Genomic DNA, 21,173 nt, shown 5'->3' on the forward strand with positions numbered 1-21,173 from the left:
TAATAATCAGGATAAATAAGGGTAGCTCATATTGGATTGTCCGAAAAGTTAATGTCGATTTTTGGGAAAACAAAAACATCATTTCCAATCAAAACATTATAATTTTATTTTATATCCCTAGTTTTGTTTCACAATCTTTCGCCATCTTTCACATAGCTTAAATATTCTATCCTCCTAGAACATGATTGCTTCCTCGTCGAAAACTGCAGCGAACCATACATGTGAAAAACAGGTTGCTTGGTAGTAGCTCATAATACAGAATCCATTCCAAATCCCACCAGTAACAAAGTATATCTTTCCTCGGGCGAAAACCGGATATGTAAAAAAATTAATGAGCATTGTATAAATCCTCGCATAAGCGGAAATGGTAGTGTTTCACCTGACCTTTTGATCGTTTATATTTTTTCCAAAAAACCTACAGCATCACTACAGTCAATGCAGAGAAATCAATATTGAACTTTTCAAGTCCATCGTCCATGCTTTGGAATGAATCTTTACTCGACACATGAGGAAAGCATATCAGCAGTGGAAGAATGAATTTGTTAAATTCCTAATTTTTATGATATTTAGTGCGGTTATAGATACATTTAGCATAGTCTCAACATTAAAGTTGATTCTACTTTGAATCAGACGAACAAATTACATTTAAAGTCTTTTTGTATAGACTGTGGATGCAAAATTTTTCTCTTGAGTAATTTTACACTCTCAAACGTATTCTTACATTAATAACCCTGGGGATACATCTACATACATATTATCCACGATAAACAATGTTGTTCCTCAAATTTAATCTCGTTGCAATTTCATAAATTCGTCAAACAATCTGGTTTAATGAAATTTTCTAGCACTGTTTTGAAAAGCCACAAAACAATTGAGGGTAGAGACAGAAAAAAGTTAAGTACAGCTTTGTGTCTAGAGAATTTAACTTAATGTAAGATATATACAAGTGCAAACCGGAGGACTATCATGACAGAAAACTTTGGCATGGAAACCAGTATATTTATTACGAATAATGTAAAGAGTACAAAAATCAGGATCATTTCAGAAAAATCAGTATAAATTGAGTTTTCGTCAGGATATCAGGGAGGGTGCTGAAAAGTCTGGAAAATCCTGAAAAATCAGGAAGGTTGGCATCTCTGCTAACAAGTGTTTGTGGCCTCTATGAAAAAAAAAGGTTGGATACCGCTGCTCAAGATGGATCCTTATTCGGGACGGAATAAGTTTGATAGCAACGGGAAGTTGGTTCCAGAAAATAGTTGCTCGTACAATGAAGGCATTGCGATAATGAGAAGTGCTGAAATGTGGCAGACTAAAATCTCTTGTTCTTGTGTTTCTGAAAGGCTCGAATTTTTCAATTAGATACCTTGGGGTATTTGAGAATGATATTATAGGTTATCAAACAATAACGGAGTTATATAGTGGACACGACCGTGTTGTCGACGTAGAATTACGGAATTAGTTTATTTAATTCAATTGATTATCACTTTAGATACTATTCTAGAATGCATCGAAATTCTAGAAATTACTGTTTTGATAGTCCTGAGTAGAGCCGATGGTTTGCGTGGCTTTGTAGAAACAGTTGAAGATGGTTGATTCTAATTTCCTTCTCGCCCTCGCGAGAATAATATACGAGCTGACCATGTGTTGCAATTGGTTTCCTTGCCTACACGCATGTTTTCGTCTGCCATGGAGAATGTTCCGATTAATCGCCGGAAGGCCGCTCTCAAGGGCGTAGATTTTTTTTGCAAGTAAGCTAATTTATCACCAAGTGCATTTTTTAATGCAAACGTTACCATTGCTTTTTACGACTTGAGTTCCTTGTGACAGATATGATTCAAAGAGAGTCACAGCAGAACTAGAAAAACCAAATTGACTAAATTGTCCAGTCAATTTTAGATGTTTTTCATGAGAAACTTTATTTTCTGCAAGTTCATATTTTGTAGTTTGGCAGTCAAAATTCTGCTAGTCTTGTGGAAATTGGACAGAGGGAATATCAGTTCTTATTTTTCAATGAAATTATTTTCGGTGATTGTATAACAATACATACATTATCCCAATGGTTCTAAAGCAATAGTTTTGGAAACCGTCAAAATTTAGGGTCTGGTAGCTTCTGTGTTGAATATCTGGAGCTTCTCTTCATAATAATTCTATTGTGACTATGCTGCAATACGATATTTGGGTTGTAAATGGGTTTCCTGCAGATGAAAATTCATTCCAGAATTCGTTTGTTTTATCGCCGAAAAACTGGTCATGTTTCGATTTTGTGATATCCAAAGAATCGAAATAGCTTATTTTAAGGGTATTTCACAAGGACCTGAACAAGTGATAATTCGAAGGCACAGCATCCGGTGGGTGCGGCGGGTGGAGAAGCCACATTCTAGCCACACCCCAACAATATGGACGGGTTACAAAAGAGATATAAGGTCTGGCATTGTTCTGGTGTTTTCGATTGACTATCACCGGATGCTTTCCTGGATCGCTTCTAATTCGTCCAGTTGCATACCTACCAGTAGTCTACTTGTTGGAAGTCGATAAAAAAGGGTCCAAAAAGGGTGGCTTGGTAACAGCTCATAATACAAAATTCCTTTCCAATTGGGCTGGACACAACGTATCACTTTCTTCGTGTGAAATTCTGCTTGTGTAGTGCGGGTGTTGTGGTTCATTTCGCTTACCCCAAGTTTGCTGGATATTGTTGTGGATTATTCATTTTTATCATCTGTTTAACGGCGTGTTTTCGTTGCGATTACAGGGTGATTCGCAAATTGAGATACGATCAATTAAATGAACGGCGGCCTTGAGATATCTGTATTGAATTTGCTGATTTTCGTGCTGTGATTTTGATTCTTGATGAACGTCTCGATTTGGTCAACATCAGTGTCGGTACGAACTTTCGAAAAATTCAATACTTAATCGTTAAATAAGATAATCCGAGAAGAATCAATAAGAAGTTCATTCTGAGTTGATACTAGAAATTTGTATAAATGCTTATAAGTATTGATTCGGGTATAGCGAGCTTAGAAATAAAATTACATGACGTACGCACTTACAGAAACAAAATTCATTTGAAGAAAGAGTAATTCTATTGTTAATCCTAAACTGTCATTCGCAAATAATTTTCGAGGATCAAAATTCTGTTAGACACTCAGTACTTAGCATGGGGTTCCTCCCAACCTATCGGTGTGAAACACATATTATTTCTCGCTCGAAACGATTCATACAATCATTATCAGATCGGTCATATTTCATTGTTCCTCCGCTCACCGCCCACAAATTTAGCGTGACAGAACAATTGTGTATGTACTCGCATGGGAAAGTGGGAGAAGAGTTTTCTTGTAACATCACCAGAATCGTGCTACCAAAGTGGTTTGATTCAGGACATCTGCTGGGGGGCGGCAGACACACATATGAATTTGGAATCCATTATACCAAAACCGGGGGTGTCGTCGTTATCCAGTGTGGGTTCTATTTTCCCAGCGTCGTACAAAAAACAACAGTGGCAACATAACAGTTGACACCTCCCTCCCAAATATTATTAGTATTCATACTATTCCCCTCGGAGAAGACTGAATAATAGTCACTCGTTCACTTTATCTTCTGTGCCATGAACCTGGGGTCAGGTTGGAGTGACTTTCGTTGATAACAAGAAGAAGGACTTTTTTCTGCTCATTTTCGACTGCTGCCTCTGGGTTATCTAAAGTATTATACATTTATCAGATTATCGTCTTTTTTTGTGGGGCTGTGTTTGGTATTTCATCGAAATGGCAACCAGTGGCCCGCAACAATCCAACAATCGCTGATAATTTTATTTCGCTTTTCTTTTTTCCTGATTTCCCCGGAACAGCCCGAGCTTTACCTCTGCACGCCAGTCAAAGTGGACTACACCAAGAATTATTATATAGGTGAGTGCTCTCCACGTTCGTTGGAAATCAGAAAGAATAACTTTTTCGAGCTGTATTGATTGATTATTATGAACTTTTCTTTGCAGTGGGCTTCGAGCCAAATGCTACGATGGCCACCGCGCATCATATGCTGCTGTATGGCTGTGGGGCACCGGGGTCGGAATCGGCCGTGTGGTAAGTACTCGAATCAATATTCACCCAACGATAGTTTTGATATACAGAACTAATAACAACAACAAAAATCTGTCTCCCCACCACACTCTCTCTCTCTCCCCAGGAACTGTGGTGAGATGGCGAAGAGTGACGACGGGAAGGACGAAACGGGAAGCCCGTGTGCCAACGGATCGCCATCCCAAATCATTTACGCGTGGGCTCGCGATGCGCCGAAGCTCGAGCTGCCGGACGGAGTGGGCTTCAAGGTGGGAAAGGATTCCCCCATTAAATACATTGTTCTGCAGGTTCACTATGCCCACATCGACAAGTTCAAGGGTGAGTACGAGAGGGTTTAGCGGAGCGCTGCGGGGTGTGGGGCTGGAGATTTGTTGGTTTTACTAGTTTTGTGATTGATTGGCTCACTGTTCTGGGGTGAAAAACAACCAGTTTTTTTCCTTTCACTGGTAATTGAATCAGGGTTCCATTTAAAGTGGGCAGGAGGTCACATGATTCGATTCTCGTTGACCGACTCAGTGTGGCGTTTAAAATAAGCTTTCAGCAGAATGAAGTTTGCTCTGTTAGGCTTAGAATAGGATTTATTTGTTCTATAAAAGGATTACAACTTGTTAGCCTCACGTTCCACGATATAGAATTAATTCACTCATTCCAAGTTGGTGGAACTTCTGCTGAATACTGATTTGATTGCCGTTTTTCATGGTGGTGTGAAGTTTTGGTTCAGCACTTGTTCATGCTATTGGCCGGTTGAGGTATGGAAAACAGTTGCTACGGAAGCACAGAATTGTGTCGTTGGAATTTCTTCCTATATTAATTTCTGTTGATGAGACTTTCTTGTTTCAAGCCCAGTAATCTATATATATATAAAAATCTCGTGTCACGGTGTTTGTTACCGAACTCCTTCGAAACGGCTCGACCGATTTTGATGGAATTATACTCAAAATACTTGGTAGGTATGAGAATAGGTTGTAAACTATATATGATACCGGTAGGATACCGATAACCATACATTTAATACCGAATAGGGTGGCCCTATGCAGAAAAAAAGATTTGGATATTTTTTTTCAAAAATTTGACTTCATACCATACATATAACCTTAAATTTTGTCCCCAATTCCCTATTTTTAATTGCGATTTTATTATTTTTGTGTCAAAAATATTCTAATAATTTAACCGTTTTTCGTTTTTTCAACAGAACGAATTCATTTAAGTTGTTCAATGACTGATGGCGTAACGCCCGCTTCATTGAACATCCACAAATACACAAGTAACATCAATTCATCTAAAGCAGGGAGCATCTCCGACGAGCTGGAAGCCTTTTTGAATGAGCACAATGAGTTATCGAAATTCTTCAAATCACATTTGCTCGGATTACAAAATGACAATCACGCTATTGCTATCAACCCTGATAAAACATCAGCTGGAGAGCACGTGTGTAGATCCAAAGCACAAGCGCTGCTGGAATCATGATAGCACGGTGACACGAGAAATTTAATGCGAAGAAAAAACAATAGTTGAGATTTCTATGACGAACAATACGCCTTGAATGTATTCTGGAGTGGCAAGCTCAAGAATACGCGTGACCACAGTGCAAGTCAGAAGGGTTTCTTTAACGAAAAATCTCTTGCATAAACATTAGACCAACGAGACCCCGTCACAGATACTTAATTCAATTAACTGAACATCATTTCTCATTTTGATTTAATATTTATGAACATGCGACGAAACAAACAGAGGGCGCGCTCGATGGATTTTTATGTTTATCATATGGTGATTTGACATGGTCAAGAAACGCCAATTCAAGATATCGTAAGCTGTGCCAACAATTTATGGTCGACATATACGCGAAGGTAGAGATTGAACGACTGCAATTCTTACTACACAATTAACAAAAGCGGTGCGAGGAATAATATATTCACTTGCGAGACACTATCATGAGCAACGCCGACACAGCTTTAGTTATAGCCAGGCCAAAGCGCAATGCATTGTCATGACAATGCGCGTGTGTTCAAACACAAAATGAAGTTCGATCGTATTCGTCCCCACATATTGTTGGTTGTATTCTGTTGAATGGAAAAAGCGCAATTTTGCATTCTGTTCAAGCTCAAGTCCAATCGAGTTGAGCAAATGTGACAATCTTGCCACGCAATTCGACGTAAACAACATTGGTCTCCATGTTACATTTCTATGAAGCAAAAATAGTAATGGTTTTTCGGGTGGAATAAACACGCAAAATTTAGCATTCAAACACATTCAAAACAAATTTAGCATCCAAACGAAATCGAATAATAATTTTCATTCAAATTTCATCAATTTAGAATTATTTCCGGAATTATGCCGATCAGATAGAGAGTAAATTGAACCACAAATACGGATGACTTATTTTGACCATTGTTTCGCGACAAGGCGAACGAATTTAAGAGTGTAAAAGTCGATTTCGATTGAATTATAAAATCCGATCACTCATATGCATATATGAATATTGAGTTCTACAAATCGGTGAAGAGTAATAAAAACATCCATGAATAAAGGAAGCAATATGGCTGTGTTTCAAACTTAGAGTACCGATGTGAATACTCCTCAATTGAATGACAACGATAAAATAACGCGATTCCAAACAGGCCGATTAATCAGCTCCATAGAAGTTAGCTGGCGTATCGCTGTTTTCCAATTTATGAACGAGACCAAGCTGTTATAAACTAAGCCATGTTGAAAATCACATGCACATATTTTCTAACAAGGAGACAGCAATGAATATTGATTTTCTATATTTCAGTTTTTCTACTTTACGACAAACTTATATTACTTTTTTCTGTTGACGTTTAACTTTTAAGAGATCAAACATGTCAGTTACGTTAATGAAATATACCAAGAAACATCATATAACCTTTCGTTCAAATCATTTAATTCGTTTTTTTTATCGGTCACATTCGATTTATTTTAAAGATCGTTAAAATATTCAAACACACTTACAATACATTAGTGTGTTTTATTCAACACCCAAAATATTCACTAGAAATAATTTATTTGGCAGAACAACGTTTGCCTGGTCAGCTAGTATTTTAATAATAATAGCGGGAATAACTCTTTGACTTTTTCGACAAATTATTTAACATCACCTTATTGTCCGTATTACTACCAGGGGTATGACTAAAACGTCAAATCCCTCATATTGCCAGTGTATCCAATATTGCTGCGGTTCACTGACATTTTGGTTCTGTCAATTACTGTTGTTCACAACTCGGTCCGGTTATATAGTCGAATAGTGGCTAAGTTTAAACTCCATGATAAATGTGAACACCTCCATGTGAAACCGAAATATGAAAATCGCTCATGCAGTTACAAATAAAGCATACTATCTCCGTGATTTCAACGATTTCAATCCTCGCAAATGATATGTTGGTAAACAAATGACACCATATTGATTTTGATTTTGGGTAGCCTATATTCAATTGATGTCTAACCCCTGATTACTACGAATGTCAACGTGCTTATCTGTATCCGTTGATACGAGGTCAACTAAACTGTACTTGAGGAATCAGTTGGCAGTCCATAATCCAATCACACACAAATTGCAAAACGAGTATGGAAAAAAATCAGACGATCTTAAATTTTTAAAATTCTCAAATTGCTTTTTCGAAGGCCTCGAGAGGTTGGTTTTGATATCTAACTAACCCTTAAGTTAATTTTTTGTGAAAGCTAAACCTACCCATATTTAATGCATACCTAAAGGGTGTGTCACATCAAATTGCATCACGGAAAAAACGCTGTAGAAATTTAATTTTTAGGAATTATATCTTCAGCTTTCGCTTATAATCAGATAAGAGTGTATAGATCACGTTGGCCATGCTTCACTGTCAATTTTTCGTAAATTTGGAAAAATGTCGTCGAACGAAAAAGAGCGTCGTGAATTAATCCTGTGCACTCATTTCGAGAATCCGGAGTTGTCACATCGGGACATCGGTAAGATGCTGGGAATCGTCCAATCCACGGTCAGCAGAGTACTAAAACGATACTTCGAGAACCTAACCATCGACCGGAAGGTGAAGAACGGCAAAAATGGATGCTCCGTGAGTGAAAAAGATCACAAGCACGTAGTTAAGCAGTTTAGACGTGATCCGAGAAGTTCGGTCCGGGATGTCGCCAATAAGCTGAATTTGTCAAGTTCATTCGTCCAGCGGACCAAGCAGCGGGAGGGCCTGCGTACATACAAGGTTCAGAAGGCTCCTAACCGCGACGAAAGGCAAAACATGGTGGGGAAGACGCGAGCCCGGAAGCTGTACACCGAAATGCTGACGAAGCCGCATTGCCTGGTAATGGACGACGAAACCTACGTCAAAGCGGACTTTCGTCAGCGGCCGGGCCTGTTGTTCTTCTCCGCAGAGGACAAATTCAGCGTTCCGGAGGAGATTCGCAAGCAGAAACTATCCAAGTTTGCCAAAAAGTACATGGTGTGGCAAGCGATCTGCTCTTGCGGAAAGCGGAGCGCCCCCTTCGTGATGACCGGCACGGTAAACGGGCAGGTTTACCTTAAGGAGTGCCTACAGAAGCGCTTACTACCACTATTGAAGCAACACGAGGGCCCGACCATCTTCTGGCCGGATCTCGCTTCGTGCCACTATTCAAAGGACGTGTTGGAGTGGTACGAAGCCAACGGGGTCACCTTCGTGCCAAAGGAAATGAACCCGCTCAACGCGCCGGAGCTTCGCCCAATAAAGAAATATTGGGCGATTATGAAGCAGGCCTTCCGGAAGAACCCAAAAGTTGTCAAATCGGAGGCGGAATTCAAGAGAAAATGGATTTCTGTTAAAAAAAAACTACAACCTGACGTTGTACAGAACCTTATGGACGGGGTAAAGAGGAAGGTGCGAGCATACGGGCTTGGGCTCGAAGTATGAATAAAAAGAAAATGCCAAAAGTTGTTTAATAGATTTTATTTTACTGTCTGAAATTTTCAAAAAGATCGGTCTACTGGGCGAATTTCTACAGCCTTTTTTTCCGTGATGCAATTTTCCCTTTATTTCTACCACAGCGGCTTACCTGACCAGTTTTTAAAATGTAATATAGATTCCACAACTGTGGGTCTTCGTAGCCATGCGCGTTCGCTTACTACGAGATCGATCGTGGCCTTTAATTGGGCCTTTAATTGACTATCTTTGTGTTGTTATAGAATAACTACGTATTATGTACATATTTTCTCAAAATCCCATCAATATGAGTATCGAATGAAAGGGCTTGACCAGTAGAACACAGTTATTTATGGCAAATGTAAATCAAAGATGGCGGCCGCTACAAATTGGCGGATTTAATATTTTCTCAGACCCCCATCAATATGGATATCAAATGAATGGGGTTGAATAGTAGAACACATTTATTTATGAAAAATGCAAATCCAACCACAGAATGGCGCCATATATATTTTTTTTTCAAAACCTCATTAAAATGGGTATCAAATGAAAGTGCTCGACTAGTAGAACATGCAAAATCCAAATCCAAGATGGCCGCATTCCCCAGATAACTAATAATTTTTTAAATGGTTTCATTCAGCTTCACCTGTTTGTATGTATGTTTGAATGTTTGTAGGGTTGTCCCACATCAATAAAAAATTGACCCCGTTCCTGTTGACTGATTGATCTGAAATTTGGAAGACACCTTTAATTCTACTGGCATTATAAAACTGCGTATTCTTGAAAAATTCAGTTTGGCCGTCGCTAAAAAAAATAGCTAAATGGCTTAACTTGGAGAACACGAAAAAAAATAAACAACATAAATTCAAAAAGGTCGCCGCCACTGAATGGTTGACTATGTTTTTTTTGCAATCCCCTCAATATCGGTATCAAATGAAATGATTTGACTAAAAGAAAAGAGAAAAAAATATTGAAAATATTCAGAAGAGAATTAAGTGAGAAATAAACATTGGATTTCCATCACCCACGATTATATTTTAGTCTCATCATTGCCCTAGATTAATGATGGAACGGATGTGATAACTACTGACTGCTGAATGCCTAATTGTTTTCTAACTTTTGGTACATTAAACCGTTCAACCGTTCATTTTTTAGCGGCGGCCAAATTGATATTTTCAAGATACGCAGTTTTATAATGACAGTAGAATTAAAGGAATGTTCCAAATTTAAGATCAATCAGTGATCAAGGACGGGGTCAAATTTCAATTAATGTGGGACAACCTTACAAACACTCGAACATACATACAAACAAGGCAAGCTGAATGAAACCATTGAAAAGTATTTGTTTGTTTGTCGAGTACTTTCATTTGATACCGCCGTCTTGGATTTGAATTTTTCATAAATAACTGTGTTCTACTAGTCAATCCCTTTCATTTGATATCCATATTAATGGGATTCTGAGAAAATATGTAATCCGCCATTTTGTAGCGACCGCCATCTTGGATTTGAATTTTTCATAAATAACTGTGCTCTACTAGCCAAGCCCTTTCATATGATGATTTGATGATGATGGGGTTGTGAAATAAATATATATGGCGCCAAATATATATTGCGCCATCAAAAATAAAATACTCCGGATAATCAAGTCTAAAATTCCGGATAATCGAATCCCGGATGATCGAGTCTCCGGATAGTCGAGTCCGACCTGTACTAACTTTGACTATAAATTTCAGTGAGGATTTAACAAATTCTAACATTTATTTCGAACATTAATCAACATTTAATTTCTATCCATTATGTCTAACTTTCCTGTTCATATTTAATGTGTGTGTGTATGTCTTCATAAGTGTCTTCTAGTCATGACCGTTCAAGTTTCATTGTGCTTTTGTGCTTTTGTAATCTTTGCTTATGCTTTGTGCTGAGAGGCTTTACATGTGCTTCATTGTCCGGAAATTACGTCACCGGAACAATGGCTACCAAAATCTTTTATCCGGACGTGTTTTACAATTGATCACGTTTCACGGGTAATAGTCAAAAAAGACGGGTGGGTAATGTCGGGGACATAACCGGAGTGACGTAGGACTATACAAAGGGGACAGCTTTTGTTAAATATATATTTTAAATATATTGTTTTATTTTCTTCACCTACGTGAATACCTACCTATCTACCTGAAAAATGGATTTGTTTACTGTTTACTCTTTATGAATATGTTGATGGTTCTGAAAAGAAACTTTGGTGTTGTGTTTTTGTTATCACTCGATATTCCCATCTTGTTCGGCTAAACCTTCCTGTTTAGCGATTTGTTGTCACTCGCCACAGCTTTCACAGTTGGAAAATTTCTTCCCATCCAGCTTGTGACATATTTTACAGTAAATTACATTCAATGGCACGTCGCATTACCACCACTCAGTGCCGGATTGGAGGTAATTTTAACCTGTAATTGAACATTTGCGATGACAGTGGTACAGTGTCGACTTTCAATGTGGGGTCATAATTTGGATCTCTATGTTTACAAAAATGTCCAACTAAATAAGTCACATTACATGTCCGTCCAATTAGCTAAATGTCGAACTAATTGTAGATTACTGTACTTTAAATCTGGAAACAATTTAAGAATTGGTGAAAATTGAATAATCAGGAAAGTCCCCAACTATCAATAAGCTCAGAACAACTGCCAAATTCACATACTCATCAAATCCTGGCAAACAAATTATGAAAACATCAATCTCTGATCTGAATTCTCTCGCGGGGAACGGATTTACGCCGCTTGAAGATCAGCTCTGTCTATATGTATAATCTACCTTAGTGTGGAACGTGAATGTGATCCTCCTATTGCATCCAATGTATTTCACTTGCAATGCGTTGCGTTGCCCTTTTATACATACCGTGCCTATGCGATGCAGCCTTGCCGCCCATATTTCGCCGGCTATAAGGTTTGCTCCAACCCTGCATCGCCCGACCTAATTCGCGTTGACGGCGGAATGGTGTCGACATCTGGATACGATATTAGTTTGTATGAGGTCAACTATTCTCTATCAGATTAGTCGACCCTAAGGCAGTTTTAAATTGCTAAAATTTGAATGAAATTTTTTTCTTTGCGTTATTTGCCTTCTATAAGTACGCTGTTCTGACCCCAATTTAAACTATTTTCTATCAATTTTCAGATATTCTCACCAAAACTTGCCATTATAATACAAAATTATCTTTAAACACAATTTGTGTATGATATTTTTTTACTACTTGCAAGCAAAAGTGATTTTAGTTTACCTAGAGTACTAATTTGGTTTGGTAAAAATAATTTTCATTCATAATTTTTATTTTAAAAGCACGTTTATGTCTTTTGCAAACCCATATTGTCATGCCTGCTCCCCCATTTCGTAATACGAAGCTCAATGCCGTCAACGCGGATTACGCAGCACGAGATCTCGTCCCTCGGCTTTCTGGCAGCGGTAAAGGCAAGACGTGTGCTCTGTGGACAAGGATAAACATCTCCGAAGTGGCTGGACTTTTGGTGGCCAAAATCACATTCTTAGCACCTTCGTCGCCCAGAGCGATTCGTTCGTGTTTCTTGCGGGGCCCAAACAGTTGACGGTGCGCTAGAGAAATAAGAGGGCAACGATAATAATGAATTCGGGTTCGATTCAGGATTACTTTTCTGTTGAATCTGAATGAAATCAACCGACTGCTGATTAGGAAACTTATAAAAAATAAGTTTTCAGTCAATTATACAGTGTTGGAAATGATAATAAAAAATGAAATTCAGCCGAACGTCGTACTTGCTTTAAATACTGTATTAGATGGCGATGAATAACTACAATTTTATTGGAGAATATGGAATATTCTGTTCAATCGATTGCGAAGAATCTGTGAATATATCATACTGAGAACAAATGTCACATTTGTGTATATATCGTCATAAACCGTATAACATTTGGCAACTCCGATTTTTTACGTAATTCGTTTTCATCGTTCTTTGCGCTTGGTAGCTAAAAAGCTAAAAGAAAAAGCAAGTTGCAAGTTTCTTTCTGAGAATGAGAATAATAATTGCGTAACGCGGAGAAGCTCCTGTTTATTCCAAAACGGCGTAATAGTAAATTTGAAAGCGATGATATAAGTAACGACGAAATAGTGCGAAGCGTTAGAAGAAAAGTTTCGAGTATTATCTGATCGAGTTCTGATTTGGATATTGAGGAACCATACGCAAGTGAAGACCTGGACGATATGTTAGAAGAACTTACTATAGACGACATAAAGATATTGATTTTTCAACAGTACATTTTAAAATGTGATTTTTCACAAACAAGTATATTCTACTATTCAAGCCATTTCGTTTCATAGTCATATTGATGAAATGAAAAAAAATGTATCATTTTGTGATGGCGGTCATTTTAGATTTACATTTTTCATAAATAACTGTGTTCTACTAGTCAAGCCCATGTTGATGGGGTTTAGATAAACTATGGGCCTTATTCCCGAATACACTACACGTGAAAACAATGTGGAGTGAGTACAACCTTATTCCGGATTGCACGCCACTGTAAACATTTGGTTGAATTCATTATGAATACACCAAGTTCATCCACCGATGTTATTCTGGTTTACACTTCACGCTCTCGCTTGTGTAAACAGAGCGATTCCCCGTGCTCATCATAATCATACACTCTCCCAAAAAGTTAGTGTATATGACGAGTTTTTTGGTAAATATTACCAATGATTAATAACATTTGAATCTACTTGAATCTATTTTTCAAGTGCTTTTTTCCCCATGCTGTCAAACGTTTCTCATATAAAAAGAGCAAACGTTTTCATCACTCGGGCTTTGTTTATTGACCTTTTGTGACTGAAATAGAATTGAAATAAAGGTTGTAATTTGGGTAATTCGTATTTTTAGAAAGGAAAAAGTTCAAATAATACAACTCTAGTGTTCGAAATAATTAAAACCTAACATTTGGCGAGAAGTAAAATTGAATTACAATTAAGTTTAGAGGAGTTTTGAAGTCAATAAGACTGAAATTTCTGAAAATACCAAAACTAATTTCTGCAAATCTACCGAATTGTCAGTTGTGCTTTCATGATTTCAAACGCTCGCATTAATTGATGAAAAAATGTAGAAACTTTTTTCCTTCCTGATTATTGACATTTCAATTGGTTTCTTTTTGACTACCAATTTGATTCTATTCGCATGACCCAGATTCGTACATATTACGCGATAAGAATGGTAAACAAATGTTAAATCGGCCAGTAAAAGCATTCGGTTCAACGTTGATTTAACGTACACCCTAAACATGTTATGTTAACCCAACCTTAATGCGTATATTGTATTTAATTTATTGATCTTTTGTATGCATATTTGTTCATTTATTGAACTAACTAACTTTTTTATATTATTCATTGAACTATCTTAAATAAAATATCGTATATTTTGATTCTAAGTGTACCTGGGGGAGACACATTGCGTATTTGAAACAGAAATGCCAGCAAAGAATCAATTTTCTCCAAACAATTACCGGAACATGGTGGGGTGCCCATCCAGGAGACCTCATTCAGTTGTACAAAACAACGATATTGTCAGTGTTAGAATATGGCAGTTTTTGCTTCCGATCAGCTGCCAGGATTCATATTCTCAAGCTGGAGAGAATACAATATCGTTGCTTGCGTATAGCCATGGGGTGTTTGCATTCGACACATACGATGAGTCTCGAAGTTTTGGCAGGAGTACCCCCGCTTACTCTTCGGTTCACAGAATTATCCTACAGATTTCTCATCCGTTGCAAGATCATGAATCCATTGGTGATTGATAACTTCGAAAATCTACTCCAGCTGACTCCTCAGTCAAGTTTTATGTCTTCATACCAGTACCAGTACCTGAGTACCTTACCCACGACGTGCACCCTTCACCAGGCATCTCCAACCAAGTTTGCTTCCCATACTTTTGCAATTCCTCTGTCATTTTTTATCTGTCCATGCGACAAAAAATCCATGGAATACCAGATCACCTACGCTCCAATGTTATTCCGTCGATATTTTCGGAAAAATATGGGAAAGTTGGATCTGATAAAATGTTCTTTACTGACGGTTCATACATAAACGGGTCCACTGGCTTCGGCATCTTCAATGAAAATTCCAGTGCCTCTTTCAAACTCAAAGATCCTTGTTCCGTGTATGTCGCAGAAATGGGTGCGATATACTATGCTCTAGGGATCATTGAAACACTGCCCATCGACCATTATTTTATTTTTTCAGACAGTCTCAGCTCAATAGAGGCAATCCGCTCAATGAAAGTTGATAAACGCTCATCTTATTTCCTAACAAGAATAAGACATCTATTGAGTGTTTTGGTCGAAAAATTATTCAAGATTACCTTAGCATGGGTTCCCTCTCATTGCTCGATTCCGGGGAATGAGAAAGCGGACTCGCTAGCTAAGGTGGGCGCTTCAGAAGGCACACTTTTTGAAAGGCAAATTGCCTATAATGAATTTTTTCACATTCCTCGTCAGGACACACTCGTTAGTTGGCAGCGCATGTGGAGTGAAGATGAGTTCGGTTGTTGGTTACACACGATTATCCCTAAGGTCTCGACGAGTGCATGGTTTAAGGGATTGAATGTAGGTCGTGATTTCATTCGCGTGATATCTCGGCTTATGTCCAATCACTACAACCTAAACGCGCATCTCTATCGTATTGGGCTCGCAGCAAACAATCTTTGTGATTGTGGCGATGGCTACCACGACATCGAGCTTGTTGTCTGGTCGTGTATCCGGTTCCATGCTGCTCGCTCTCAGCTCTCTAGAGCACTGAGAGCAAAAGGCAGACAATCGGATATCCCCGTCCGGGATATCTTAGGTAGCCGGGATCCTGATCTTCTGCTTCATCTATACCTGTTTCTCAGAAACGCCGATGTCAACGTTTAATGATGTTTCCTTCGTTGTGTCCCCGTTTCATATCCCTCCTAGCGATCGATAAACTTTTACTTAGTCGCGGCAATACATACACACACTCTTTACAGATGCACGGGCCAAAGGTTGTGCAGTCCACTGATCATTCAACAAGAGCCAAAGGTTGTACCGCTCATGACAACTCTACACGAACTGATGATTGCGCCGGCTAGTGACCATTCTATCCTGGATTCCTCGAGTCGAGAAAGACGCACCACGCTAGATATGGGGTACAGACTAGGGAGCGTTGCTGATTAATGGTCAGCTGCATCCCAATAGGAAGTAGCCCGTGTCGGGCACACGTATAGAGCATCGAAGACTGCAACATACCAATTATGAGAACACTTGTAATACTAACCTCGAGCCAACCGCGAGTAATCGGTTACATATTACTAACATAGTTGTAAGACAAAATATGTCAAAATATTGGACTCCCGGCCCCGTCAGGCTAACGCCACATGTGCCTTAATAAAAAATATATTTTGGGAAAAAAAAAAAAAAAAAATTGAACTATCTAAACTATAGACATCTGATCCTGCATCAATTGGGTCACGGCTAGAAATTAGGAAAAAAATACACAATCATTACCACAAATAGCTACGCCAGACTACTCAATTCTCACCAGCGTGTAATTACTTTTCAGCCAAACACAATCGGGAAATATCACGAATCTGACGAAACCCTGGCGGCATTAGGTGAGGCCTGCTCTATGCCCCGTTGCAATATTGACTTGACGCGCAGCCTCAGTGGATACGGAACCTCTGTCGTGACGAATCCGGAAAACATCCAATTGATCGAACCACCTATCACAATCTGCAAAGCGTTTATGAAGTTGTTCTTGACCAAATCCAACAGCATAAAGATGAATCTAGGACTCGACAGGGTTCGTTTTTGTGTTTCGAAGTACCCAGATTCCTTATTATTGAAGTAATGTCTTCAAATTCTCCCGCAGCAGACGAGGACGAATCATTGCTATCCAATATGTATCAATATTAATTAGAGAACATAAATTGAATTGATTGTCAAGAATATTACTTACCTGTCCCGAATTTGGGTTAATTCGACCTTCTTCTGTGAAGAAATCAATATCGGAAAGTAGTGCCGTTCAACTCAATTATCTACTCGGTAATTAGACTAATAATGTTATATTCACATTTTCTTCGCGGTTGCCAGTAATGACAATCGTAAAAAATACTAACACCGCGAAGTAAAATGAATCATTCGTTGATAAGGATGTGTATTGCATCTGACATTCATTTTACAAACGATTGGTAATATTTACAGAAAATATGTACATTCTACTAATGTTTGAATTACAAAAGATTTGGAAGCTTTTTTTTAGTAATCCATTTTCTGGGTGTATCGACACAACTCGAGGATAAACAAAATAATATACAACTGACGTTTCTCTTAGAAACGACATTGGAAATGAACACACGGTCATTTTGGTATCCACTCCACTTAATACACGAAGTTCATTTTTACACTTCACGAAACGGGAATAAGTACAACAAAGTGAAGTGAGATGTAAGGGTAGTGGGAACGTAAGTGTACGTGGATACGGGAATAAGGCCCTATGTAGTCCGCCAACTTGGATTTTCAAGATAATAGAATACGCAGTTTTATAACGACAGCAGAGATAAAGATCAACAGGAAGGAGGTTAAATTTCTGTTGGGACAATCCTGCAGATAAACATACAAACATATTTATAGTAGGTAATTTTAAATAAAACCGTTTAAAAGTATAATATAAAAACTATATTTTTATGTTTTTGATTTTTGGATTATTCTACATATTCCATATTTACATTTAAGTGCCCATTCTATCAAATTCCGTTTAAAACGGAACGAGAAAAGTGTCACGGGGCCTCCCAGGAAATACACCCGTCACCCCGATCTGGGTGACGGGGCGTTCAAAGTGTTAAATACTCTAATTTAGATGCTCCACTGTTATATCCTGTACCAAATTTTCTCATCTTTCAAATGAAAGCAACAGAATTGGCTTTCGTAGCATTCTTTTTAGTGTAGAGCCAGTTTGAGGCAAAAGAGTCCAAAAAAAAAAAGATCTATAACTCTGTCATTGTTGAAATTCGAACATATGCGTTGAAGGATTTTTTCCATCAAATGTCCTGAGAGATTCTGGAAAAAAATATTTTTATCATGTGAAAAAGGTGTTTTCTGACTTTAAGGGGATGAATCAAGAATTAAATTCTTCTTTTATTTTCAATAAGCGAAAAATCTATATATATAAAAATGGATTTCTGTCTGTCTGTCTGATTCTTATGGACTCGGAAACTACTGAGCCGATCAACATGAAAATTGGTATGTAGGGGTTTTTGGGGCCGGGGAAGGTTTTCGTGATAGTTTGAGCTCCTCCAAACATGACAATTGTAAATTTTCGGAAAACTCTGAAGGAAAAAGAGAAAATTCGAAAAATTCAAATTACCATATGCTCTAAAATTATATAGTGACAAGTGCTGTTAATCCTTTTGATGTTTGCGCTAGCGAAATTGATCTTTGTTCGAAACTGGAAATGGATTTTAATGTGATGAAACGCACTCCTATATCTTCTTCTATCTATACCAATACAAAAGTATAGCCGAATGTGTTGATAAGAGAAGAACTCGAGGAAGGAATTGTCTGATTTAGGGCTGTCTTTATTCTATCATATTTTCAGTATAAAACATTTATTCCATGTAACGGAGAAACATGTTATTTGCAAGTGGTTGAAAAATCTTGAACAAGAATTGTGTTTGAAAATAATCTGATATTATAATGATGAGTTTTGGTAGAAATACTAAGAATTTTATAGTAAAAGGTAAATTCAATGGGGTCGATTAGAAGATTAATCAATGAACAGTTCTGCGATTGGAGCCATGAACTTGTTCATAGTAAGAAAACGTGAATGTTTGAAGGTATTGATAACAAAAAACAAATTTTGGGCGGGACGAAGTTTGCCGGGTCAGCTAGTATATACATAAAAAACAAATAAAAAAAAATATTTTTTGACTCGATTATATATAGTGAAAAGAAATCGGAGACTGTATATCATCGAGTCCGCGCTGTATATGGCGCCATCTTGTAGTGGCCATATTGTTAAAATACAATCAATAAATAATTTCTCTCAAAGAAATATTGCTGACAACATGGGGATTAAAAGCAAAAGTGTCCGGAGTTGAAATCACAAAAAACAATTCAAATGAACAAATACAGACCCCGTTCGGTTTTTGCAACACGCACGAATATTTTGTGTTACCAAAATCGAACCGTGCCAAACACGAACGGGGTTTTTTTCATTTTTTTTTTTAACTTGTAGATGGTTAGAAATATTTATGGGTCAATCAAAAATTACATAACGCGAATATTTTAATTTTTGCAACAAACCGATATACTGGTTCTCAGATTTTCGTGAAAAATAGTAATTTTGTTCTCTACCGCAAAACATTAGACCCGTATTTTTCTAGTTTTACATTAGTATGACCATTTCCATTTTAGGGTGGTCCGAAAAAATCAACTTTCCCCCTTTGTTTCCAAAAAATGCCTTTTTTCAAAAATTTATAACTTGTGAACTACTGAACCGATTTAGATAGTCGACATGTCAAATTAAAGCTAATTAGCTAATGTTACAATCGCAAAATTTTGATTTTATCATTATTGATTGTATTTGTTTTTTATAGTTTCATGGTCTCGAGACCAAGGCCGCTATATTTTTTATATATTTTTTATTGAAAGCTGAGGTTTTTTTTACATAAAATCGAACCTCAGAAAAAATCGTAATGTTGCGCTGCTTGGATGAATAAACGAAAACATTTCCGAAACATTCCCGAATACAATATTGTTTATTCAGAATTGAGATATTGTTTTATATTATTTGAAAATACTTACATCAATGAATAAAGATGAAATAAGAAAGAGAAAATCAATTTTTCAATATTTCTTTCTTGAGGACAAGGTCGTTGGAAACCACAAGGGGATGCCTCTACGGTTTTTGCCCTTCCATCCTGCCAGAAATTGTTACTCATAGATTGTTGTAGTGCAGCATACATGAAGTAACAATTTCAGGTACGAGACGTTTGTATTTGTTGAGATGTGTACCTAATAAATGCGAGGTGGCAGGGCAAAAACCGTAGAGGCAGCCCTTTGTGGTTTCCAACGTCCTTCACCTTAACACTCCTATACTCGCGCATTGGTCTGTCAGACCGAGAAATCAATAATTCGTTCATTTCTCAGAAAATATCAACCCTACGACTTTGCGATTCTCTCTAGCTTCGTTATTCGTCGTTCGTCATCGTTTAGCGTATCGCATGTGTTGATACAAAAGGGACGTGTGCCACTTTTTTAACACTTTCGGTCTGACGCGAGTATAGGAGTAACTTTTTTGGACAAGTGCCATTTTTCATATTCTAGATTATTGTTGAATGAAATGTATAAATTAGTGTTAGCGGCGTGGAATATTTATTGAACATATTGCATAAGATCATTACCGGACTATTCTATTTGATTTCAGTCCCTTTTTTAATTGGATTGAACGGATCCATATATTAACTATTCGTCGATATATTCGTCGTTAGATTCATACGTTCAAAAGCAAAATATGAATGTTTGACTTTCGTATAGTTATTCGCTAAATATAATGGTCATAAATATACACACTTGTGAAAGAATTTAACTTGTGAAAAAATTGTAAACAGTAAACTATAAACTAATCGGTGGCTTATTGTAATTTTTAACAGTTACAGTTTCGAGGATATTTTTTTAATAATGGACAATATCTACAAGAAAACAAGAAAAAGAAAATGAAGTTCCTAGAAATCCTTCTATATAATCTTTTTATGTCCCATCCAAAAAAGGCACTAATTCTTAGTTTACCAAGAATACAGAGACAAAGAATATTATAAATATGCAAATTTTATATTCCAGAACCTGGTAATTATCTAGAATACGTTATACATTCTTCTCTTTGATAAAAAAAAAACCTGAAAAACAAGCAACAACTGCATGAAATGCAAAAAATATGTTTGCTTCATGCATGCAGTTATGCTATGTTTCGATTCTTACTCCAATGAAACCACAATCGATTTATACGTTTTTATGTTATTTTATAGCTGTTTATACTTCCATGAATTATATTCTGTTGCTTACTTTTAATTAATAACAGTGAAAAAATCGAATTTCGTTATTTGTGTTGAAGTATCAAAAATTACTCTGTTTTGATGAGGCTGAATTAGATGACAATTAAGACATAATAAAGACGAAGAAAACA

At 37.4% G+C, this 21,173-nt stretch overlaps 1 protein-coding gene across 2 annotated transcripts in view; it reads left to right on the forward strand.

The window, feature by feature from the left end:
- LOC129767828 (peptidylglycine alpha-hydroxylating monooxygenase) overlaps positions 1-21,173 on the forward strand; it is a 70,299-nt gene that overhangs the window by 45,493 nt on the left and 3,633 nt on the right. For both annotated transcript variants that reach the window (XR_008741578.1, XM_055769056.1), the window contains exons 2-4: positions 3,842-3,899; positions 3,986-4,073; positions 4,177-4,388. Coding sequence is in view for 1 of the 2 variants with exons in the window: in XM_055769056.1 (XP_055625031.1) it covers positions 3,842-3,899; positions 3,986-4,073; positions 4,177-4,388 (358 nt within the window). In the remaining variant the exon portion in view is untranslated. The remainder of the gene's footprint in view (positions 1-3,841; positions 3,900-3,985; positions 4,074-4,176; positions 4,389-21,173) is intronic.

The sequence above is a fragment of the Toxorhynchites rutilus genome, chromosome 2, assembly GCF_029784135.1.
Source record: "Toxorhynchites rutilus septentrionalis strain SRP chromosome 2, ASM2978413v1, whole genome shotgun sequence".
NCBI lineage: Eukaryota > Metazoa > Arthropoda > Insecta > Diptera > Culicidae > Toxorhynchites > Toxorhynchites rutilus.